Source organism: Ambystoma mexicanum, chromosome 14 (assembly GCF_040938575.1).
Source record: "Ambystoma mexicanum isolate Mex_15411 chromosome 14, UKY_AmexF1_1, whole genome shotgun sequence".
Taxonomy (NCBI): Eukaryota; Metazoa; Chordata; class Amphibia; order Caudata; family Ambystomatidae; genus Ambystoma; species Ambystoma mexicanum.
Genome location: NC_090940.1, coordinates 215,651,002 through 215,672,850, shown reverse-complemented (window position 1 = coordinate 215,672,850; position 21,849 = coordinate 215,651,002). Strand labels below are relative to the sequence as shown.

The 21,849-nt window shown below is 42.9% G+C and overlaps 1 protein-coding gene across 3 annotated transcripts in view; it reads left to right on the top strand.

The window, feature by feature from the left end:
• VCPKMT (valosin containing protein lysine methyltransferase) overlaps positions 1–21,849 on the top strand; it is a 720,951-nt gene that overhangs the window by 237,735 nt on the left and 461,367 nt on the right. For all 3 annotated transcript variants that reach the window (XM_069638975.1, XM_069638976.1, XM_069638974.1), the window contains exon 5: positions 13,630–13,735. In XM_069638975.1, coding sequence (XP_069495076.1) covers positions 13,630–13,735 — 106 coding nt within the window. The remainder of the gene's footprint in view (positions 1–13,629; positions 13,736–21,849) is intronic.

Genomic DNA, 21,849 nt, shown 5'->3' with positions numbered 1-21,849 from the left:
GACAGCGTTTCCTTACCGCAACTCACAGGCGATCAACAAGACCAGCTAAATAGGGCCATCTCTAGCGTAAGGACTATTTCCTCACTGAAAGTAGGTAAAGCCCCAGGGCTAGATGGCTTCACTGGCTCCTTTTTATAAACAGTATGCGGACAAGCTAGTGCTCCCGCTTCATGTACTATTCAACTTAATTTCCCTGGGTTACTTGCCTGTCACCATGGGCAAGGCAAAGATCTTACTGATTCATAAGGCGGTTAAGAATGCAGAGTTCTGTTCCTCTTATCACCGTATTGCGGTTCTTAACATTGACATAAAAAAATATGCCCACATATTGGCATCCAGTTTGGAACTAGTTTTGCAGCAGATAGTGAGTAGGGACCAGGTGGATTTTGTGAGGGGGCGGCATGGCGCAGATAATGTTAAGATGATGGTGTGGTTGATTGAAGTAGCTCATAAGATGGGCACGGCCGCAATACTTCTGGGGCTGGACGCAGAGAAGGCGTTTGACCGGGTTCAATGATCGTTCCTTTGCTTGGTCATGCATAGAGTCAATCTGGGGTACACCTTTATCAAAGGTGTCTTTTCCGTGTATGCGGCTCTCACAGGGAGGGTTGCAGTCAATGGGTTTCTCTGATAGGGGTTTGCCTTGGCTAGTTGGACTAGGGAGGGGTGCCCCTTCTCCCTACTATTATTCGCTCTGGCTTTGGAACGCTTTGCAGATTGAGTGTGGGCAGATGAGAGAATCAAGGGTATTCAGTACCGCGATGGCGCCCCCAAGATTGCAATGTTTGCGGACGATATTATACTCCTGCTGACCAAGGTGGATACCTCGGTTCCGGACGGTACTCCTTAAGATTCTTGAAAGCCTTCGGACTTCAAAGTAGACAAGTGCGAAGCACTCAATATCGCATGCAGTGACGATATGGTGGACAGGGTGCGGGAGGATAGCCACAGTTAAAATGAATGTACTGCCAAGATTGCTGTACAATTTTCAGGCGCTCCCACTTTCAGTTCCCACACGCGCTCTTAGGAGAATGCAGCAGGACATCCAGTCTTTCATTTGGCTCGGCAAGAGCACTAGAATAGCGAGGGAAGCACTTTACAAGCCAAGGGACTTTGGTGGGCTGGCAGTACCAAATATAGCGCGCTATTAGCAGGCAGCCCAGCTGAGCATTTTTAACGAATAGGTCAACCCAGATATCTCCAAGGAGTGGACCTGTCTGGAAGAGGAAGTAGCAGGGAAACCTCTTCGATATATGCTGTGGCTTCTGAAGGTGGGGCGCCCCCTAGGAGTGTATGAGTTCTCGACCAGCAGAGTTACGCTGCAGGTTTGGGATAGGGCAGTGCTCGGAAAAGGCCTTTCCATGTTCCCGTCCCCGGGGACCCTCATTCACTTTAATCCGGGCTTCTTGCCAGTTTATGAGGTGGTGCTTTTTTACCCAATGGTGAGTTGGGAACGTGCATTTTTGCCACATTCATTTGAGTGGGGCAGATCTGGTCCTTTGAGTCTTGTAAGTGCCTATTTTGGAGTGGGGGAGAAGGAGAGATTCCAATATTGGCATCTATAGCACTGGGCAGCACAGCCCCATTTAGGACATCCGCAACCAGGCAGTTGGATTTTGATAAGATCACTTTTTACACTAGTGAGTGTAAGTGGAGGATATTTCATTTATTTCATTGTCTAGGAGCTACGCACAAGAAATCCATGCCGTTATAGACTCGGGCATTCAGTAAGGACCTAGGGAGGTAGGTAACGGAGGAGTTGTGACGGGAAGCCGGAACGGCCTGAGGAAAACAACCAAAGGTGTACAGCACAGAGAGTGGCTTCAGATTCCTGGTGATGGACTACATGACCCCAAGTAGGCTGAAACGTTTCCAAAAAGAGGAGGGGGGGAGAGGTTCGGTGCTCAAGGGGTCTGGGGGGGGGGAGAGGGAATGTTTATGCACATTTGATGGTGATGCCGAAGCTTGTTCGGAATTGGACAGGGGTAGTGTTAGTGATGAACCAGATTATAGGGGGCTCACTTCCGTTGGTACGCCTCCTGGGTTCACGAAGGGGACACAGGCAGCCATTCAAGGTAAGTTGTCATGTCATGGGCCATGCTTATGATGGCTATGTTTGCAAATTCCTACTTGCTGGAGAAGGGAACACCTGCCCTTGGTGGACTCGGATGTGTCGATTCTTGCTGACTGTGAGATGTCTGAAATGCAAGACGGACACACAAGTATAGCTTTCTCACAATTAGGAAATTCCTGCCTAGCAAGCTAAGGCTAGAGAAAAATGACCTAATGTCCAAAAAGTATCAGAGCATCAGACTTGTATACACAACAAAACTATACAGGAATTGTTTGGCTGTTTTTAAACTCCACAAAATAACACATCAATTAAAACTGAAAAGTTATAAACATTTATCCTTGTGATCAGGGTTGGATTCCCTTCCCCCTTATCAATTCAGGTTTATCTGTCTGTAGCACAGAACAGGTTCAAGGGAGTTCTGGTCAACAACAAACTTCCATTCAATATAGGATACAAAGTCTTTTCCGTTCAATATATCCTTAAACTTGGCAAAGTGACTTTCTCCAAGGCGTCTTTGCCATTCAAAGTCATGGTTAATAATTCCACAACCTCTTGCACAAAGTTGTTTTTCTCCAAACATTAATTCAGAAATCAAATACAAGTGTTCTTTTCTCCAAATGCCAAACACTTGTTAGCACATCACACTTCTTCTTTATAAGAACTACTTTAGACAGAATGTCTCATTCAAAGGAAACACTTTAGTCAGGATGGTTTCAGCAATCTTTTTTGGAAATGTAGCAGGTTATCAAAACGCATTGATGGAATCAACATCTTTTCCACTACAACCTTTTACCACAATCGCAGTACTTCAAATCACTTCTTCTTCCTGGTCCACTCGACCTTCCAAGACTAACTACAATTCTTCCCTTTCCTGGTTTACTCGCCTGCCAGGATAAAACTCCTACTACTGTAATTAGTACTCTGTGGTAACGCTTATTCCACAGTAGATTCATTAATGGGGATATTTAAACCAACAACTGCTTCTCTGATTTTTGGCTTTTAACACAATTGGCTTACATCTTCTTACTGTATATTTCCCAAAAGGATAATTATTCTCTTGTTGGTATATGTGCCCCAGACAATGAAGGTTACAGTTCTCTCCCCCTTGATCTTTTTTTACAAGGAGGGCTTTGCTCCTGCGATCTCTGATTTCTAGCAGTATAACCTTTTGGCTGCTGACAATGGGGGTTATAATTCTCTCTGTAACCTTTTGGCTGCTGACAATGGGGGTTATATTTCTCTCCCCTTTGACATCCTTTTTTAGGAGAGTTGCTCCTGGTTTTTCTGCACTTTTCTTTTCCTAGGCTTTGGCAATGTGGATTACAATGTCCCTCTATTTGAAATTCCTCCTTAGGATAATTGTCCGCTTTGCTTTATTATTACATTCTTCTGGCTTTGGCAATGTGGATTACAATGTCCCTCTATTTGAAATTCCTCCTTAGGATAATTGTCCACTTTGCTTTATTATTACATTCTTCTGGCTTTGGCAAAGCGGGTTACAATGTTCCCCCCTTTGGAATACCTCTTTAGGAGAGTTATGCCCAATGTGCCTTAATTCAATTGTTCAGTATTCAAAATAGTTATTATTACTTAGTGGTCTCCTTCAGAGCACCCCATGGTCACCTGCATCATGCCAACTCACCGGTGTGCCTTGGCGTCTCCTTCTGACTCGTCGGTAGTGCTGCTTCACTCGTCAGGACTTCTCCTGCTTCTGACAGCTCCTGTCGGTCGGCCGCCACTCGCGCTGACTTTCAATGGAGCCTCTGCAGCTCTGTGTACTCTCCGGTGCACATCGAATACTGGAGCAGTTCACTGTGTGTAGAGAGCTTATCTCGCATGGGATGGCTTCAATGCTGCTTCCCGCTGCGCGTCCTCTGCATCTCCAAGGCGTCCCGACCTCACCCCATCTTTTACACAACTTCCTGCAGTCGCCACACAGTAACTTCTGCTTCGCCCTGCTGCTTCCTTCTCCTACCCACCTGAAGGGTCTTTAAATGTTTAAAGGTCCCACCCAGGTGTTGATTATTAAAATATCTAAACCACTGACAATGGTTTAGTAACTCTGGGCCCCACTTCCTCGTCTCACTAGAGTCCATAATGTTCTTGTTTGTTCTTATATCAAAATTGTCACTTTCACAATAAGCCATTAAGACTGAAGGATATTTAGGATAATTGTCTAGAGGGTTCTCACATTCCTCTTGACCGGAGTCTTCTCCCATTTGATCGTCCAGCATACCACCCCCAGGGTCAATATCAGGTAGCGGCTGCCTTTCCCTGGCCACGTGATAAGTTCCAGGTCATGGCTTTTAGGGTGATCACCTCCGGTTCATCACATGACTGACAAGGGGACTGCCTCTGTGCAGAATAGTATTCCAGATTTCTTTACAAAGTGGGCATCTTTCCAGGAATTTCCCAGAACGCACAATACACACTACATGCCCAGTGAGATTGAGGGCCATGGGCATGTTGGAGTGCTCCCGGAGAGGTCCCTAGGCGTGCACCACGTGTGCGAACCCCATACTATACAGTAGAGGGATAATTAACATGTACTTACTGAATACTATACAGTTCCTTTTCTTATGATTTATTTCTTATGTTGGTTTTTTCACTGAACGATTGCAAACGTTTTTTTTATATTTGTATTTGGTTTATACAAATCTTTCCAAAATGCAACACATTTAAATTACTTTCTTAGATTATACTTCAATCAGACCTCTAAATATAAAACATTTGCATAAAAATACACCGGTTTCTAAACTAAAAAAAGAAAAAAGTCATGTGTATCAAAGTATTATGATAATAATGTAGATACAAAACAAGACTTAAAACTTGCATACATTAAACCGAGTCACCAAACATCCCTAAAATGTATAAATAAGTACACACAAATGGAGGATGACAAATCTAAACGGTTAATGCAATAGATTAATTTTAAGTGCAACAGTGCAAAGCTTGTAGAATCCCACCAGGTCATATTCCAGGAGGAAATAGTAACCAGTTAGTAACCAGTTACGATCCGGTTGTTGCTGATAGCTCCCCATCCCCCAATTTATTTAATCCCAAATGTAACACACAGCATGCAACAGCACGACCAATGGAGTTAGTTAACAATACAGAATTATCTCCAGATAAAAACACTATCCACACAGCTTAGATCCATACCTAATTTCTTAATATAACTAATTCTCAATATCGACAGTGCTGGACATTCCGTTAACAAATGTTTCAGTGTTTCTACTCTGTTCACTGCTCAACAAAATCGACAATATGCATCTTTAGGTTCTCTCAACCTACGCCTAAGTCAAACCTAAAGCGCATTATGATCTCTCTTAATTGTCGATTTGGAAAGCGCTCCAAATATTGAGCAACGGAGCCCCCTTTCTTGTGCTCCAAAGAAAGATGTAATAAGGGGCACCCATGAAACGTATCCACTGTCTTTGCCCAGTCCCAACGCTGCAAAACCATTTACACCTTTAATAAATCATATTCAAGGTCAGCAGTTTTACTTCCAATTTCTTCAAGCATGTCTACACAATGTTTTAGAAATTCTTTTCAAAAGTTGGTCTTAATCCTCGCCATCAGCATGGTATCATGGAAATGACAATGGCTCTCATTACGGGTCCGGCAGTAACCGTGCCGGTAAAACCGGCAGGTAGCCGCCGGACCCGTAATGATTTACCGCTGCCTGACTTGCCGGAAACACCGGGGCATTACAACCTCGGCGTTCCGGTAAGTCAGGCACCGGTAAAATGTTGATCCCCATTCCCATAGAGTCCCATAGGAGAGTGGGGACCACAGAAGCACCGGCACCGTTAATAACGGTGCCAGTGCTTCCGTGAAAGTCTGCAGGCGGGAGCCGTTCAGCCCGTCAGTTCTATCTCGTAGTTTGCCAGTCCGGAAATAACGGTGCCAGTAAGCTTACCAGCACCGTTGTTTCCGGACTGGCAAACTTGTAATGAGGACCAATGTCTTTTTTGCAGGAAAACTGATTTTTGGTGCAAAGCCAAAGATCTCCACTTGGCTTTTGCTTGCAGTGACAAAATGGCTAATTCGAATTGGATCACTGCCAGAGGAATACAATTGGGTACTCTTAACACTTTCTCCAAATTATTGCTTCAATTAGGTCAACATATTCATACAGCCATGATCCCCACAGCTCTGTCCCATACAGCGATTTCAGACAAACTTTCCCTTTATAGTACTTTAACACAGGCCTGAAAGAAAATATTTACTATTGCTTTTCAACATTTGATAAGCTAACTATGCTTTATGCTTCAAGCTGTAGATGAACTGTTTCTTTTGTGGCTGACTAAAAATCATAAAACCCAAGTATCAAATGCTCTTTTCATTACTCAAATGAACCTTGTTCAAGATCCATTTAAATGCACTAGGTTTACAAATTTTAGAAAATTATAAGATTTTTGTTTTTTTGAGGGTTAATCGTTAATCCATTGTCTTTTGCAAAGAAAGAGCCTGGGTAAATGTGTCAAACCAATTAGTGTCTTATCAAAAAGAAAAGTAATCGGCAAACGCTACCCTAGGTGCACACATAGTTCCAATTTTTGGCAAAATAAAAGCAGCCGGGGCTAGATAGTCCTTCACATTCGATGCATAAAGATTAAAAAAGCAGCGAGCTATGACGCAGCCTTGGCTAGTCACAGTTTCTATCCTCCTCGAAAGTTCATCTTCTTTATTCAGCCTAATCCCGGATCCATTATGAATGCCTATAATTAATTTCAGAAGACCTTCCGGAATTCCCCAATTCACTATCTTAGCCCACAGTTAAGGTCCTACAACAGAATCAAAGACTGCAGAAAGATCAATCGAGGCAGCAAAGGTCTGACCCGGTTTCTCCATCGAAGCCTGTTTTGTATGTAACGTACATTTGTACCATGCCCTTCACGAATTTCGGTTTGGAACACATTTAATCCATCATTCATCTTCACCCACTCCTCCAAATGGGACAATAAAAGGGACGCAAAGACTGTACTGTCCGCGTCCATTACTGTTATGGGGCGATAATTTCTGGGGTCAGTCTTTGCGCCCCTTTTTAAAAATGATCACCACAAAAGCTTGATGCCAAGATTCAGGAAATTATTCACAAAGTATGTCATTGATCAGAATTGTTGGTAGACAGGCGCAACCACTTGGATTACTCTTAAATATACTGTTGGTACGTTTATTAGGCCCGCTGCCCTAGAGCTACTGCATTTTAAAAAAATATATTTCAATAACCTTTCCAAATCGGCCAAGGGGATTCTTTTTTCCTCCCTTACCAATTCACTTTCCTTAACGGGCTGCAAAGACTTGCATCCTGTTGAGTACAAGCTTGTAAAATGGAGCACCCACTCATTCTCAGGAATAGCATTCATTTGTTTAACAGCCTGTTTACTCTCAAGCGCATTACTTCAAGAACGCACACAAAGATTATTTCCAATTTGTCTATTAAAGCCAGACCACTTACCTTCACCACCCTAATAGAGGAGTAAAGCTTTCATTTTTCAGCGACCGGAACATGATCATATCTATGCATATGTGCCACTTTTCGTCTACATTAGCTCACAGAAGAAAGCAGAGCCATGGAAACCAGATTCGCAATGGACCCATGCAGACCTCCAGATAAGATGGGTACTTGGCCTTTTTACACATTAAAATCTTGCAAATACAACAGCTTTATTATTTTCGTAGGTATATTTACACACATGTTTAGAGCAAATGGCAGTGCAAAGGTCAGGTTACTTGAAGGAAACTAGGAGGCTTCTTTTGATTTTTATCTACATGGATGTAATTGCAAGCCACCTCTGAAACAATGTACTTCTCTGAAGCCTTTCAAAAAAAGAAACTACACACTGTGATAAAAGGAATGGTTTCTTTCCATTCAGCTTTAGAAGCACTGTGCATAATTTCCTAGAATTTTAGGATTGTATAATTACTAAAATGGAAAACTAAGTTGCAATTGAGAATTAATATTTTGTAACAAATTATGCTTTTTTCAAGTGAAAGCAAACCAGTATTGCACAATTGTATTTTTCAGAGTTCTGGTGTTGTGTGCATAATCATGCGGAGGCAGATAATTTGTACACTGATCATTTAATTTACACTATAATTATGTGTGTAAAATGATGACTATGCACAGTCTAGACTACATCAATTCAACATTGCAGTCAATGGGGTACATTACTATAACTGGTCAGTGGCAGCAGAGTCTTTGCTCAAGGGTGAGTGGTTGTCATTACACCAATCACAGGTGTTCTAGCCTCTCAAATCTTCAAGACTACAATTAAAACATCCAAAGCCTTGCTCTCCAGGAAGTGCAAGCACTGTTCAAAAACAAACAAATGAAAGTTACATTTGTAATTGAAATAGAAACTCAGCAAAACCTGTGCCTGTGATAATCCAGATAGGTATTTAACTTCATGTAGTGCTTCATAAATGGTTCGTCCAACATCTAGGTACTGATTATTATGATATGGCATTTATAACGCGCCTATACACGTGTTTCAAGGTGCGACGAGGCAAGAGGGGGGAACAGAGGGATGACAGACAATGATCCTACTAGGCTAGGTATCATTCAGATCGCGCAAGTGCATGGGAAGGGGGCAGGGACAGTGCAATACATGGGAATAATAATAACAATAAGTAAGGACCAGCAAGTGACAAGTGCATGGGTAAGTGCAGACATCAGGTGTCAAGCCCTCGAAGGGGCACTGTAGGGATACAGTAACAGTCCCCAAGTGCGGGGGTTTCGGGGTGGGCAGTGCAGGTGTGTGATGCCTGGCGGGGGAGGGACCTGGGCCCGCGATAAGAGGGTGTCCAGGTAGCCAGTGCAGTACCGGTTACAGCCAGAAGGTCAACAGAGGAGAGGCAAAGAAAAAGCAAAAGCAAAGAGAGAGGTTTTGAGGTGCTTCCGGAACTGAAGATGGTTCTCCTCAAGTTTAAGGGAGGCTGTTCCAGAGGGAGGCCCCAGCCGAGGAAAGAGATCTACCACCAACTCGTTGCTTGGAGAAGCAACTGACCCACAGGGAGTTGGAGGTGGATGAGCGAAGAGCTTGAGAAGGAAGATATTTGGGAAGGGGGAGTTGAAGGTATTAAGGCCCAAGACCCCAGAAGGCATTATGGACAATGCAGAAGGTTTTGAACTTAATCCTATCAGCCACTGGTAGCCAGTGAATAGATTTTAGTCCTGGAGAGATACGATCCCTGGGCTTGAGGCCAAGGATAAGTATCGCAGTCCTGTTCTGGATAAGTTGCAGAGGGCGAAGAGTAGAAGCAGGCAGATTTAGAAGGAGGCTGTTGCAATAGTCCAGCCTAGAGAGAACCAGAGCTCTGGAGACAGTGAGCTTCTGGGGGAAGGAGAGGAAAGGAAGAATACCTCTGAGGAGGTGCAGCTGGTAGTGTGACTTCTTAGAGAAGTCTTATACCTCAGTCGATACTCAGTTAACCGACCTCTGAAGGATGTTAGCCAATAAGATAGCTCAGCCGGTTGAGCACTCATTGCTGCAATCTGTGCGTGATCTGTAAATTGCAGGCTCGAATCCCAGCAAGTCCAACTCAGACTTTCATCCTTTCGAGGTCGATACAGGAGTACCGACTTTGGTTTGGTGATCATTTTCATAAATATGTTCTATGTACAGCGCTTGGCCAAAAGCGTTCTATAAATAACCATTTGACCATTAGATTAGATGTAGAATTTAGCATGGAGTCATTGCCTCTCTGCACTGTTGTATCATAACATTGGCATACCATTAGGTAGTAATAGCTCCAGAAAATGAGGACTCGTCAAATGACAATTCTGCTATTGAACCCCAAAACATACAATACAATTCATGTTTGCTATGTATTTGGCTAGGTTTTTGTGATTTCAACATTTAAATATATACAGGTGAGATCAAATGGCCAGACCTTAGAGAAATAATGAAAGGTGTATTCTGTCACGATGCAGAAAGCTGCCATACGGTAATGATTTCCATACATTTTGTGCATGCGTTGGCTGGATGTCGCATACATTTTACTCTCTTGCAAAGGAGAAAAGTCATTTTTACTCTCTTAAAATCACATTTACTCTCAAAGTTTAAAAACGCGAAGTAAAATACTCCCACCTCAAACTCTTATCTGCAGCACTCGACCCATCTTAATTATCCACTACAAAGGTGTTAAGTTTCCATTCATAGTTGGTTTCTAGAAGTAGTTCTTCTAAGCTTGTATTCAACATGATGTATTCCTTGGTTTTCAGGAGACCCTATTATCGGCTGAATTTCCCACCAGATCAATCACATCCCAGCGTCATTTTTGCCCAAAACAGACCCAAATGAAGTGATAATAATACAATGATCGCGCCATGGAGTCTCAATTGCAAACATCTCCACACAATCATTGAATAAGGAAAGATCTACAAAAAATTAATCCAGACAAGATCTGCCTGTACCCCTGAACCAGGTAAAGTTCCCCCCCTTTTCATACCTTGTACATTTCCATTTAGCAATTTTTTCCAGAAACCTATCTTATTCGTCCGGGAAGCCAGCATTCTTTCTACAGGCTGCCAGACTTCATCTGATTCAATTCCATACATGTAGAATTCAGGTCACCTGCCAGGATGACTCTACCATTAGGTTGTTTACATTTCCAGTTTACTACACATTCCACAATCATTTTGAAGAATCGATCAAGATTGCACACCTTTTGTATGCCAGTACACATTGCTCACTCTCCCTGGAAATATTTCAACACCTAGAATGCCGAATGCAAGGTGAGGGACCACACAAGCCCTTTATTCTTGGCATGACCTTATTGCCCCAATTAGTCCACCAGAAGGTCTCCCCCCTAGACTAGGTATGGTCTACATATCCATCCCATACAGGAGGAGAGCTAAGCCTTTTTTCTTGTAAAAAGACACCACTTAACTGTTTTAAATACAACATAGCTGTTGAATTGTTAAACAGATGGCAACTGCCCCTCGCGTTCTAAGATGCAAACTTCAGTCCAATCTCCTGGCTAAAGAGTTTTTGTCACCAGGTCCATGTTTATACAATGCAGACGCCAGCCAGGACCAGTCAACTTGAGTGGAAGTTTCAATCACACCAGTATGCCTCACATCCACCACATGCCCCAAGCCAACAGGTGGCTGTGAAACTGCTCTAGCAGAGGTACTCTCAACCGGTGGCTGTGAATGTAGTCTAATCTAGCTACTCACATCCCACGGATCCCAAGTCCCCCCTATTTGATACAGCCCTGCAGGGACAAAACTCCTCTCCTCACTTTTCTGTTGCAATTCCATATAAGGCGGCAGTCCCTCCTCCGGTGCAGATATTTCAAAACTGTTATGCATCATTGCTTTTTCCTTTTTATATAAGGTCCCTCACAAACCGAGAACCAAAATGTAGAACACAAGTATCGGTCCTCGGACTGTCTGCAAATTCAACATGATCTATATCAAAATAAGATTTTTAAACCTTATTGTTGTGTGTATGTATGGTTGTCAATAGAATTAGCCAAATGTGGTCCTTTAAAAAAAAAAAAAAATCAGTTTTTGTTTAACTGACTAAATCCTTTTAAACATGCCTTCTGTGTTGGGTATTATTCATTTTGAACCCCTGGGTGAAAGTGACATGGAATGTATAATATAGATAAAGATTTTGCTTACGTGCGATTGTTTTACAGGTGATGAGGCAAATTGCCACTTATCATTTTTACTCTAGGTTTTGTTAATTTCATAAACTTTTTGTATCCCTTTATCTGAACCTGGAAGGATTCTTCATCAGTGAGATGTTCTGATAGCTCAGACATTGGATCGCACAAAAATCTTCAGGTGATTGGATTGGCAATTTGTCACATATGGGAAACCTAACCAAGGCATATATCCATGTGTACATTGTAGAGCTACATTGCCTTCAGTACCCCTGATCTGGAGGATTTTCCTCCTCATCTAGGAAGGTTCAAGGCAGTATCTGTGTACTTCTAATTTCATGTTCCCCTAAATAAATGTTTTTTTTCATAACGAGCTTCAGGCCGGATTCCATGCTCAAAGCACTGCTTGGTTATGTCTTGTTTCCAAGACGTGCGTGTTTCCCCTTAGCTCTCCTCCCTTTACCTGAATATTGTATACAAAGCAGCCACCTGGGCTACTGCATGTTTGTTTTGCATTGACTCCAAATCAGATGCTCATTTTGGCCCGCTATGTTAGCCAATGCTGTCAATGCTGCCATCACAAAAACAACCGTATGTTCCCTTCTTAAGGTTCTCTGCTTTTGGAAGCATATTGTTAGATGCTAAATTTCAAGTAGTTTCACTTTCAAGAGAAATTGGACCAATTGAACAGAGGAAAGAACAATTTCAAAAAGATGGTTCCAACTAGAAATTCATAGAAAAGATGTATATGAATGTCATTCATGCAGCAAAACAAATCCTTTATCATTCAGTTTGTTAAAGTCACATAACATTTGAAAGTGTTTAAGGTACAAGGTAATGCGTTGCCCTTTCACTATCCATTGTAACAATTGTGACCAAAAACATTACATTCGCAAAAAGGAAAATTTGAAATCTTCCATATCCTCACACCTTAACCCTCCATCGCCACCCTCTCCCCTTAGAAAATATCTGCAAATCATCTTCTTTGGGCCCCATCTTAAAATGTAGTTAAAGTAAAGCAAGCATCTTCACTTCTTCCCCACTCTTCATACAATTCTTGAAAATAGAAATACCCTAAATCAGGTTCACAAACCTCATGTTTCTCGGTTAGTGTGATGCTAAAATCCCTAAAATGGTTAGCATTGGAACAAGAGTGTTGAAAACCTACCCTCAAACCCAAATTTCCTTCTAATACTTATTGGTGAACTCACTCCCCATCTGAATGCTGGATTGTATATAACAAACTGCAGGGGTTGTAGTTGACCATATTCTTGCCCTGGTTGATATTAAAGAATGTGTGATTATTTTCCTTCTTGTTCCATTGACCGTTATTTACTCCTAACGTGTCACCAGTCTGTTGCTATGCTTTTGTCCTCAATATTCTGGTTTTGGTTCTGTCTTCACAACGGAGCAATTCAAGGGACCCAGAGACGTGTGCACTTTATAGTTTGGATAAGGTCTTTAAACCCCAGAAGATTTCTTTTGAGGAATGTGAATACGTCTAATTTACTAGCACCAGGGATTGGTGCATTTAATGTTCTTTCCGAGTATATATCAGTTTCTTCAGCATTTCGTGTACCAATATTATTAAGATACTCCAATTTAGGTCATCCCTGCAGTTGAATTTCAGTTTTTTACGTCCTCAGCATATGACTACTCCATTTTTTGTACTTTTTTCTATGAGTAGACCTCTTTTAAATTTTCTAATATTTAGAAAAATGAGCAAACGCTGAGACAATGTTAAATGCACTTCTGTGAAAAAGTATGAAATGGTCATTGTGCAGAAAAGCCATGAGTTTGACTGCCGGCATAAATATTTCTACATCTCCTGGCTTACAATATATGTATAAACTACTTAAGACTAAATAGGTTTACCTTTTCATTTAAGGAGACTCAAAGCTAATTGGTATTCTGTTTTCCCACTATCATAGCTTTTGCAGGTGGATTTTGAATGGGAAGCAGTTCCTCTAAATAAGCACGATGAAGAGTATAGAAGTGAAGACATTCACATTTTATGCATCCACAGGAAGAATAAAGGTACTGCATGGCACGTAATGTGGACACTAACCCATAATTCACCAAATGTAGATTTAATACTTGAATGCGGATGGAAGTTTCACTCTAGCTTACAATTTAAGCGTGGCACGGGAACTATTCTTTATGCAGCAAAGTGGTGGTTTTTTCCAGATGGTGGGTATTGAAGAACTGTTTATGCAAGTGATGCACAGTCTCTTGGCTTCCTTCACTGCCATCAGAAATCTGTCTTGCAGTAGAAAAAACTGCCATTGAAAGACATTGGTACTCCCTTCAGAAAACTTAGCATCCTGTACATTATTATTATATTTTTTTAGGTTATACTAAGTTTTCTGAAGTGGTAGCGTATTGGTTAAATTAAATCCCCTGAGCACTGAATGGATACAATTGTCACCAGTTAATAGAGTATCTACTGTGTTGTCTTGCCTGCCTCATATTGAATCAGTAGGGGCTCCCCCCTCATTTGCCTCAGTGGTCCAATCTTTGGCTTTCTGATTAGACCAGCAATTGTCTTTCAAGACCCACGTGGCAAAAATAACAGTCTGCTTATGTTCAACTTTACTTGTTACAAAAGATCAAATCTGACTTTCCGTCTTCTCTTTTTCGCTCTGCAGTACAGGCTTTAGTCTTGTCACATATTGATTTATACAATGCGACTTTGAATGTTGTTGCCAAATGCAATGTTACTTCAGATCAAATTTGCATTGTTTGGTACGTTTGGTCTCATGGAAACGGAGGTTTGACCATATCGGGCAGGGTTCGAAATTGAGATTCGATGAGCAGGAGCTAAAACCAGCTCCTGGGTGTTGAATTACCCTGTATATACAGCAGCTACAGCAGGGGAACAAGGAGCTACCAGAGACGTTCCTTTAACTTTTGTCCATTTTGTATAAACCGTGTTTAAATGTGTATTAGATGAGTTCTAATTTGGCTTTATTAGCTTTCCCGAATACTCAAAGTTAATGTTACATTTACATGTTTGCAAGGCACTAGCTGGCCCTAGAACCAAAAGTAGCTGTTGGTTTCAAGCTAAACAGGCTCTACCACACTAGAAGCAGGAGCTAAATAGCACCCAGCTCCCCTCAGTTTCGACCCCGTGTCCCTGACGAGGGAAGCCACAGCCGTGTGGAGGCGCAGTTAAAAATGTCAAATTTCTGCAACATGGTTTCATGTTTGCCCCGTTTTTGGTTTGGGCACTTTTTGTTGGCGAAAGCCAACAAGTTTTGCTTAAACATTGCTACAAAGGGGTTCTGAGAAGCAGTCTTGGTGGTTGGTATGACAACTGAAAATGCTGTGCCTTACAATCACCAATGCACAAAGTGTTAATTTCTGTAGTACTAGCACTAATGGGATGGAATCCAATAGTGGCTTGTTTAATGTATTTTTGACCAATTAGGAGTACTGTCCCATGTCTCTGTGATTTTCGCTGGAGCCGTGGAATGATCTCGAAGGATACCGAGTCGGTTCTGCATTTTCTTTTCATTTTCCCAATGGTGGAACGTGCCGCATAGTTCATAGATGTGTGACCTGCCGGGACTTCTGCAGACTGTGTTATGTGACTGCGCCGGGCTGCATGGAGCCTGCTGCTCACTGTGCTGCTGGCGGACTTCGGGCACAGTAAGGAAGCCCCATGTGACCGTTTGAGAGTGGAAGGGGATGGACGTCACGAGCACCCTCTAGGTTGGCTGGCTGGGTTGTCTCGTGGTCTGATGCATCACAATATGCTTAAGCCCCAACGGGTCTGCTATTCGCGCTTCCCTTGCTCAACGTTTTTGGAACTAATTTGTGCTGTTACTATAGAGTAACACTTTTTAAATCTATAGTGCTTTCTTTCGTAGCGCAATAAGAATTTTTGTTAAAGAACTTTGACAGCACTCCTTTTAGTGACTTTTGAAGAACGAAATGCTCAGTTGGAACTGCTTTGTTTAAACCAGATCGTTGATCTCTGAAGCTACTACTTTGCTTGCTGAGCTAGCCTTGTGCCTGGATTGTATGGTTCTGGCATATTTTTACACTGGTTCCGGGGACGTAATTTGGAGGTCGCCAGAGGTCTCCCTTGCGACCTCTGTGGTCTCCCTTGCGACCTCTGTGGTCTCCTCTGCGACCTCTAAAATCAAAACCAAAAAATCAAACTTTGTTTTTTTTTTTTTTGTAATGCAAGCTCCTGGGCTGCGGCCAGCACCATGTGGCTCTTTACTTCTGGAGTGGCTGGCTTTCTTGTTCAGGCCCCTTAAAAAAAAGAATAGAAATAAGAACAGGAGTGCCACAAGTCTAACACTTTCAGCACAACTGACCCTAAATAAGAAAGAATAGGAATACCAAATAATGTGTCTTTCTGGAATTCTATACAGTAATTGTTAGACTCATTAAAGGTTTATTTCAGGCACACTTCAGGGGGTGAGTCACTGATTTAGTATGTTCTTAAGCACCTCAACTCAGCCTTTCATCCTTCTGAGGTCGATACATGAGTACCAACACAGGTTGGGTGATATTGGGTCTATATGTTTTCTGTATGAAGCACTTAAGCTTAAGTGCTATATAATAACGCATCATTATCATTTGGCCATGGACTTCTACTTGCATTCACAGTAATTTGGTAATATGGGTCTATACACACTGATATGTACGGATACATATGGCGATCCATTCTTGTATGAAATGTACATCACATTATAGTGATATCGTAACCATATTTTTCGGACTGTACAATGCTATGTGATGCCACTTCTGTTTTGTCAACTGGTGAAAGATTGTGTTTCATCACTTCCCACAATATCACTTTGGGCGTGGGGGGGTCAAGTGGCATCTCTTCCTGTGATGTCATCAGGGGTCGTGTCATGTCAATTCCGCTACCCCTGGCATTTTGGTGAAAAGACGTTCCTGACTGGTTCTTGGGAGGGGCAGAAGCCCACAGTCTAAAAGGGCGAGGGTGAGCTTTCCTCTTTGTTTTTTTTCTTTTGTGTGTTGTTAAAAAAGTCTCATGATCCTATCCCAGTAAACAGGGATCGCTAACTCATCTGCCTCTGAACTACTGGTGAATGTCTAGCAATCCTTTCAGCGATGTTTTAGGCGATTGATAGAACGAGTCTCCTTTTTCTCCATCTCCCCACCCACGTGTGCTGTGCTGTCTGTGTGCACACACTCTGGGACCTGTCCTATCTATCCAAATGTGTGCAATGTCTGCCAGGAAGTTTTAAAACTTGCCAGGAGACTGTCTTATTTTTACTAAATGCGTGCAGCACACACCCCAACGTTTCAAATGGCTGTCTGCCTTTTAATCTTCCGTTCTAGCAAATGCCACAGTCTCCTGGGTGCAAGGGCAACAGACTTGTAGCACTTGTGGGCATATAGACTGTGGATATTCTTTACGTGGTCTCCCAGCTGCTGAGTTATCCTGATTGCTGTCCTACTGACCACATGGACCATCCACTGACCATCCACTACCCTGGACCTCCTACTCCTGGGAATTCAGGGGCATATTTAGACGGCAACTTTAGTGATTTTCACCCGCCTATCTAGATTAATGTTGAGCGGCCTGTATAGAGCCACTGCAAGCCAGAGTGTGCACTTTAAAGTCTTGGTCGATTGGTGGCACAGCCACGGTTCGCAGCTGCCTTGACGCTCATAGTCGAGGACAATGCGGGGGGAGAGGGGGTTGGTGGACAAGAGGGCGGCAAGGACGCTTCCTGTCGGCAGTCTATTGTATCCCTAAAGCCCTACAGTTTGTCATTAAGTTGTCTTTATTTATTTTTATTTATTTGCTTTTATATAGCGCACATCTGCCCGTGGGCATCGAGGCGCTTGTTAGTGTGCTCACTTGGTAAATGAATACATTACATCAGGTAGGTACGTTCAATACATTGCTTGGTGCCGGTGTACATTACGGAAGTAGGTACATTCAAACACATTGCATACAGTGAGGTATGTACACGAGAGGAGACATGTTAGTTGAACAGGAGAGTTTTCAGCTGTTTGTGGAATGTGGTGTAGGATGTTTCGTTTAAGGCTTCTGGGTAGAGCGTTCCAGCTTTTAAGTGCTAAGTGTTGGAAACTGGACCCGCCGTCTTTACTTCTTTTGAAGATGGGGACATGAATCTGGTTGGTCAGATGGGATCTAGTGGTTTTGGTGGACGAGTTGAGGGTGATCCTTTCGGATAGGTAGGCAGGGGCGTCATGGGATAGACATCTATGTGTGATTGCCATGGTTCTGAAAAGGATGCTATCTTTTATTGGTAGCCAATGGGCCTCTTTCCTGGCCTGTGAGATGTGTTCCCTTTTGGGGATACTCAGTGCAGCTCTCAGTGCATTGTTTGTGATTTGCATTTTGTCTTCAATGCTCACTGCTTGATCCCGGAGAGAACCCCACTCCCTGAGGATGCTAACCCGTTTATTATCGGAATATTACACTGTTCACTTCCTTACTATTCATGTGCTTTGGCTAAGAGGTGTAAGTAACGGCTGCTGTCATGATTTCTGTAACTTGAGATAAAGGGCAGTGTACAAGGCTTGCAGGGTGGTGGCTGTCTGCCACCTGATTGCTTGCGTCACACAAGCGTATTAGGGATGCAGGTCTGATTTTGGTGGGTGATGGTCATTGATCGTATTTGCGCAAACCAAAAAAAAGCATTGGCAAATTAATGCCAATAGTTTTACCGTTTTTGTAGTTTTTTGTTTCATTTTACATATAGAATGGAGGGAAGGAATGACAGCGCAGAGGGGAAGAAATTACTGCAAGGGAGGCACTGGGGGTGGAGGGGAAGAACTGTGGGTGCAAAAATAAGAAACGAATGGCAACACGGTAAAGAATTAAAAAAAAAATGAATATATGAAAGCTAGGCCCTCAACAGAACACAGGAGCATTGTACAAAATTTGAAGAAAGGTGTGAAAGTGTAAATGGGGAGGAGTGACAGCACAAATGAAGGGGGAAAGAGCGAAAACACAAGGGTGGAAGGAACGTCAGCGCAAGGGGGGGCGACAGCGCAAGGGGGGGAAGGAGCAACAATGCAAAGCGAGGAGTGACAGCACGATCGGAAAAGAGCAACAACACATGAGGGAAGGAATAACATTACACAGAGAGAAGGAGCAATACGAGCGACGATGCAAGGGGGAAGGAGCGACGATGCAAGGGGGAAAGGAGCCACAGAGCACACGGGAAAGGAGCAACAGAGCAAGAGGGAAGGAGCGACAGTCCACAAGGGACGGAGTGACATTCCACAAGTGAAGGAGCCACAGAGGAAGGGGTAAAAGCAGCAATAGAATGGGGAAGGAGTGACAGCACAAGGGATGAAGATGGATAGCGCAAGTGAGGAAGGGGGGACAGCACAAAGGGGCAGGACGGACAGCACAAAGGGGGAAAGGAGCAACAGTGCATGTAGGGAGTACATATGTTGGTTGTATGCATAATTGCATCCTGGTCGTAGTTGTACTATACTGTAGCTTTCCTCTCAATGGGGTTCATTTTCGTCCCTGTGCAGTTGTCCTCAAAAGAGAACTGACATTTCCTCATAGTCGTAGATGAACAAAGTCTGATGTTCTTTCCCCACTTTTTATGCAGTTGCACGAAGCAGTAGGACAAAAGGCATTTCTACCCATTTCAAAGTGCATTCCAAAGTTCAGAAATGGAATGTGCTTTCACATGCGCATACGTCATGTTTCGCTTGGGAACAGGGGAATGCCCAATGCATATCAGGTCATTCATGTCCCTGTGATACTATTTTTTATTTCTATCCCTCCAACAGACATTGAAATCCTTGAACAACATACACAAAACACTTTGGTATGGCAGATAACAGAACCCTGGGATCAGAGTTTTACATTGCCAGCATTATTTTTTGGAGAGGTGCAGTACCACTGACAACATATAGAGGTTGATCTGGGAGTATCCTGGATACCTACCCATTTCTGCGAACTACGCTGACGACACCCAAATCCTTATCCCGATTACAGGTGATCATAAAACTGACTCTTTAGCTATCAACGCCATTTATCAAGTCATCCAGGCTTGGATGGCGCAGCACGAACTGTGCTTTAACGATGAGAAAACTGAGCTCCTCATCCTAGGTTCACCCCATAAACTTAATAAACTTGACCCTTCATTCCAGTCCTTCTCTATCGATGGTAACGCCATCAAAGTGGCCAAGGACACCAAGAAACTTGGCCATGTACCTTGATTCCACCCTCTCCTTAACTAGACAAATCAATGCAGTCTCCTCAGCTGCATCCTACACATGCAAGCTCATCACAGCCTGCCGCCCTTTCCTGTCACCAGCTAATTGTACCACCCTTGCCAGGACCCTGGTTTTATCCAAAATCGACTACTGTAATGCCCTTTATTCAGGCACCAACCAATGCAATATCAAACTCCAAATCATCCAAAATAATGCTATTGGAGCAGCCCTTAATGTTCCCAGGACTGCACACATCTCTAAACACAGACGGAACCTCCATTGGGTCTCAGTCACCCAACGAATATCCTTGAAAACTCTTGACACTCACACACAAGTATCGTGAACCAAGCCCCCAGCTACCTCTCCAACAGGTTCATAACTCACTCGGCTGCGAGACCCCTCAGAAGCACACACGCCAACTGCCTGGTTGTCCCACGATTCAACCTCCAAAAATCTGGAGGTCGCAGTTTCCCAGTCCTCGCTGCTAAGTTGTGGAACACTCTTCCTAACTCACTCAGATCTGAACCTTCGTTCCCTACCTTTAAGCGCAAGGTTAAAGACTGGCTGTTCACCTCAGAATAGGCACGACCTGTTTGGAACTCTCATCTCAGCATTTCAGGCCGTCTCTGCATTTTGTCGCAAACTTATATTATGTTTAGATTGTATATCTTGTACACCGCAGTCATTTATTATGTATATTTTGTGTTTTTCAAAATAATTATTGCGCCTGTAACTATGTACATTTTGTATATCTTGTATATTTCGAAGTAATTACTGTGCCTGCAACTATGTATATTTTGCATATTTCAAGGTAAACATTGTTATGTACATAACTTGCCTGAAACTAAGTATGTAACCTTCCTGTAACTAAATAATGCGCCCGGTTGCCTTTGGGCCTTGTGCGCTATACAAATAAACAAAATACAAATACCTCGATGTTGGTTTGTTTTTACACAAATGGATTTTCCACACCGTTAGTTATTGGTGGTAAGTGCAAACAAAGCTTTCATTCATCAGATTGTTTTTAAAAAAAACATGGGCTCATAGTCCCAGTAGTGGTCAGCTGACACGTGTTTCGACCCGTGGGTCTTTATTAAGGCATATTATCAAAGATGAGAGCCCCCTGTGGGGTCCTGAATTGGTTGTAGAAAGCAGTCTTGTCAGTGACCGCTGGGCTCGTCTTTGGGCCCTAATGCGAAAATGAGGTGATGTCAATGCGTCCTTCGGATCACTGTTTTAACAGTGTGGAAAATCTATTTGTGTAAGAACAAACCAACAGCAAGGTATCCAGGATACTCCCAGATCACGCTACCAAGGAGGTGTGGGCTTCACCTCAACTAACACATCCTGTGACCTCGCACTGACGTGAAGGACATTACAGCAAACAGAGCTTAGCAAGGAAGGTTCCATATCTAAGGCCCAATACCGAATCCAACATACAGAGGTTCTTTCAGATTTGTTATAAGGACATACGTTTGTAGCTCACTGCGCTTTACATTTAGCATGAAGGAAAGGAAAGAGGAATGACAGCACAGGGAGGAGGCAATGACACCGTGAGCAAATGAAGGGCAGCACCGGAGGGGCGAGGGGATCACTGTGGCAGGAGAAATAAGAAATAAATGACAAAACACTGGAGAATACAACATTGTTATCAATTGCAATATGCTTTGAATGTGGCACATCGTAACTGGAAAAACAAGCATTGACAACGCCAACAATTTTAGCTTGTGTATAAGTATTAGGCATTTGCCAGGCATTATTAGATGCCGAGGTACTCGTATCATTTTGCAGCTGCTGCCTCCAGTGGCCAGTTAATACCAGTACAGCAGTGCCATTCTCATGCATACACAAATCCCAAAATGTTGGCATTGCCAAAGCTTATTTACAAGTGTGTTTTCTACATGAAAGGTGTCTGACTTTTTGGTGCAGCGGGCATGCGCATTAGTCTA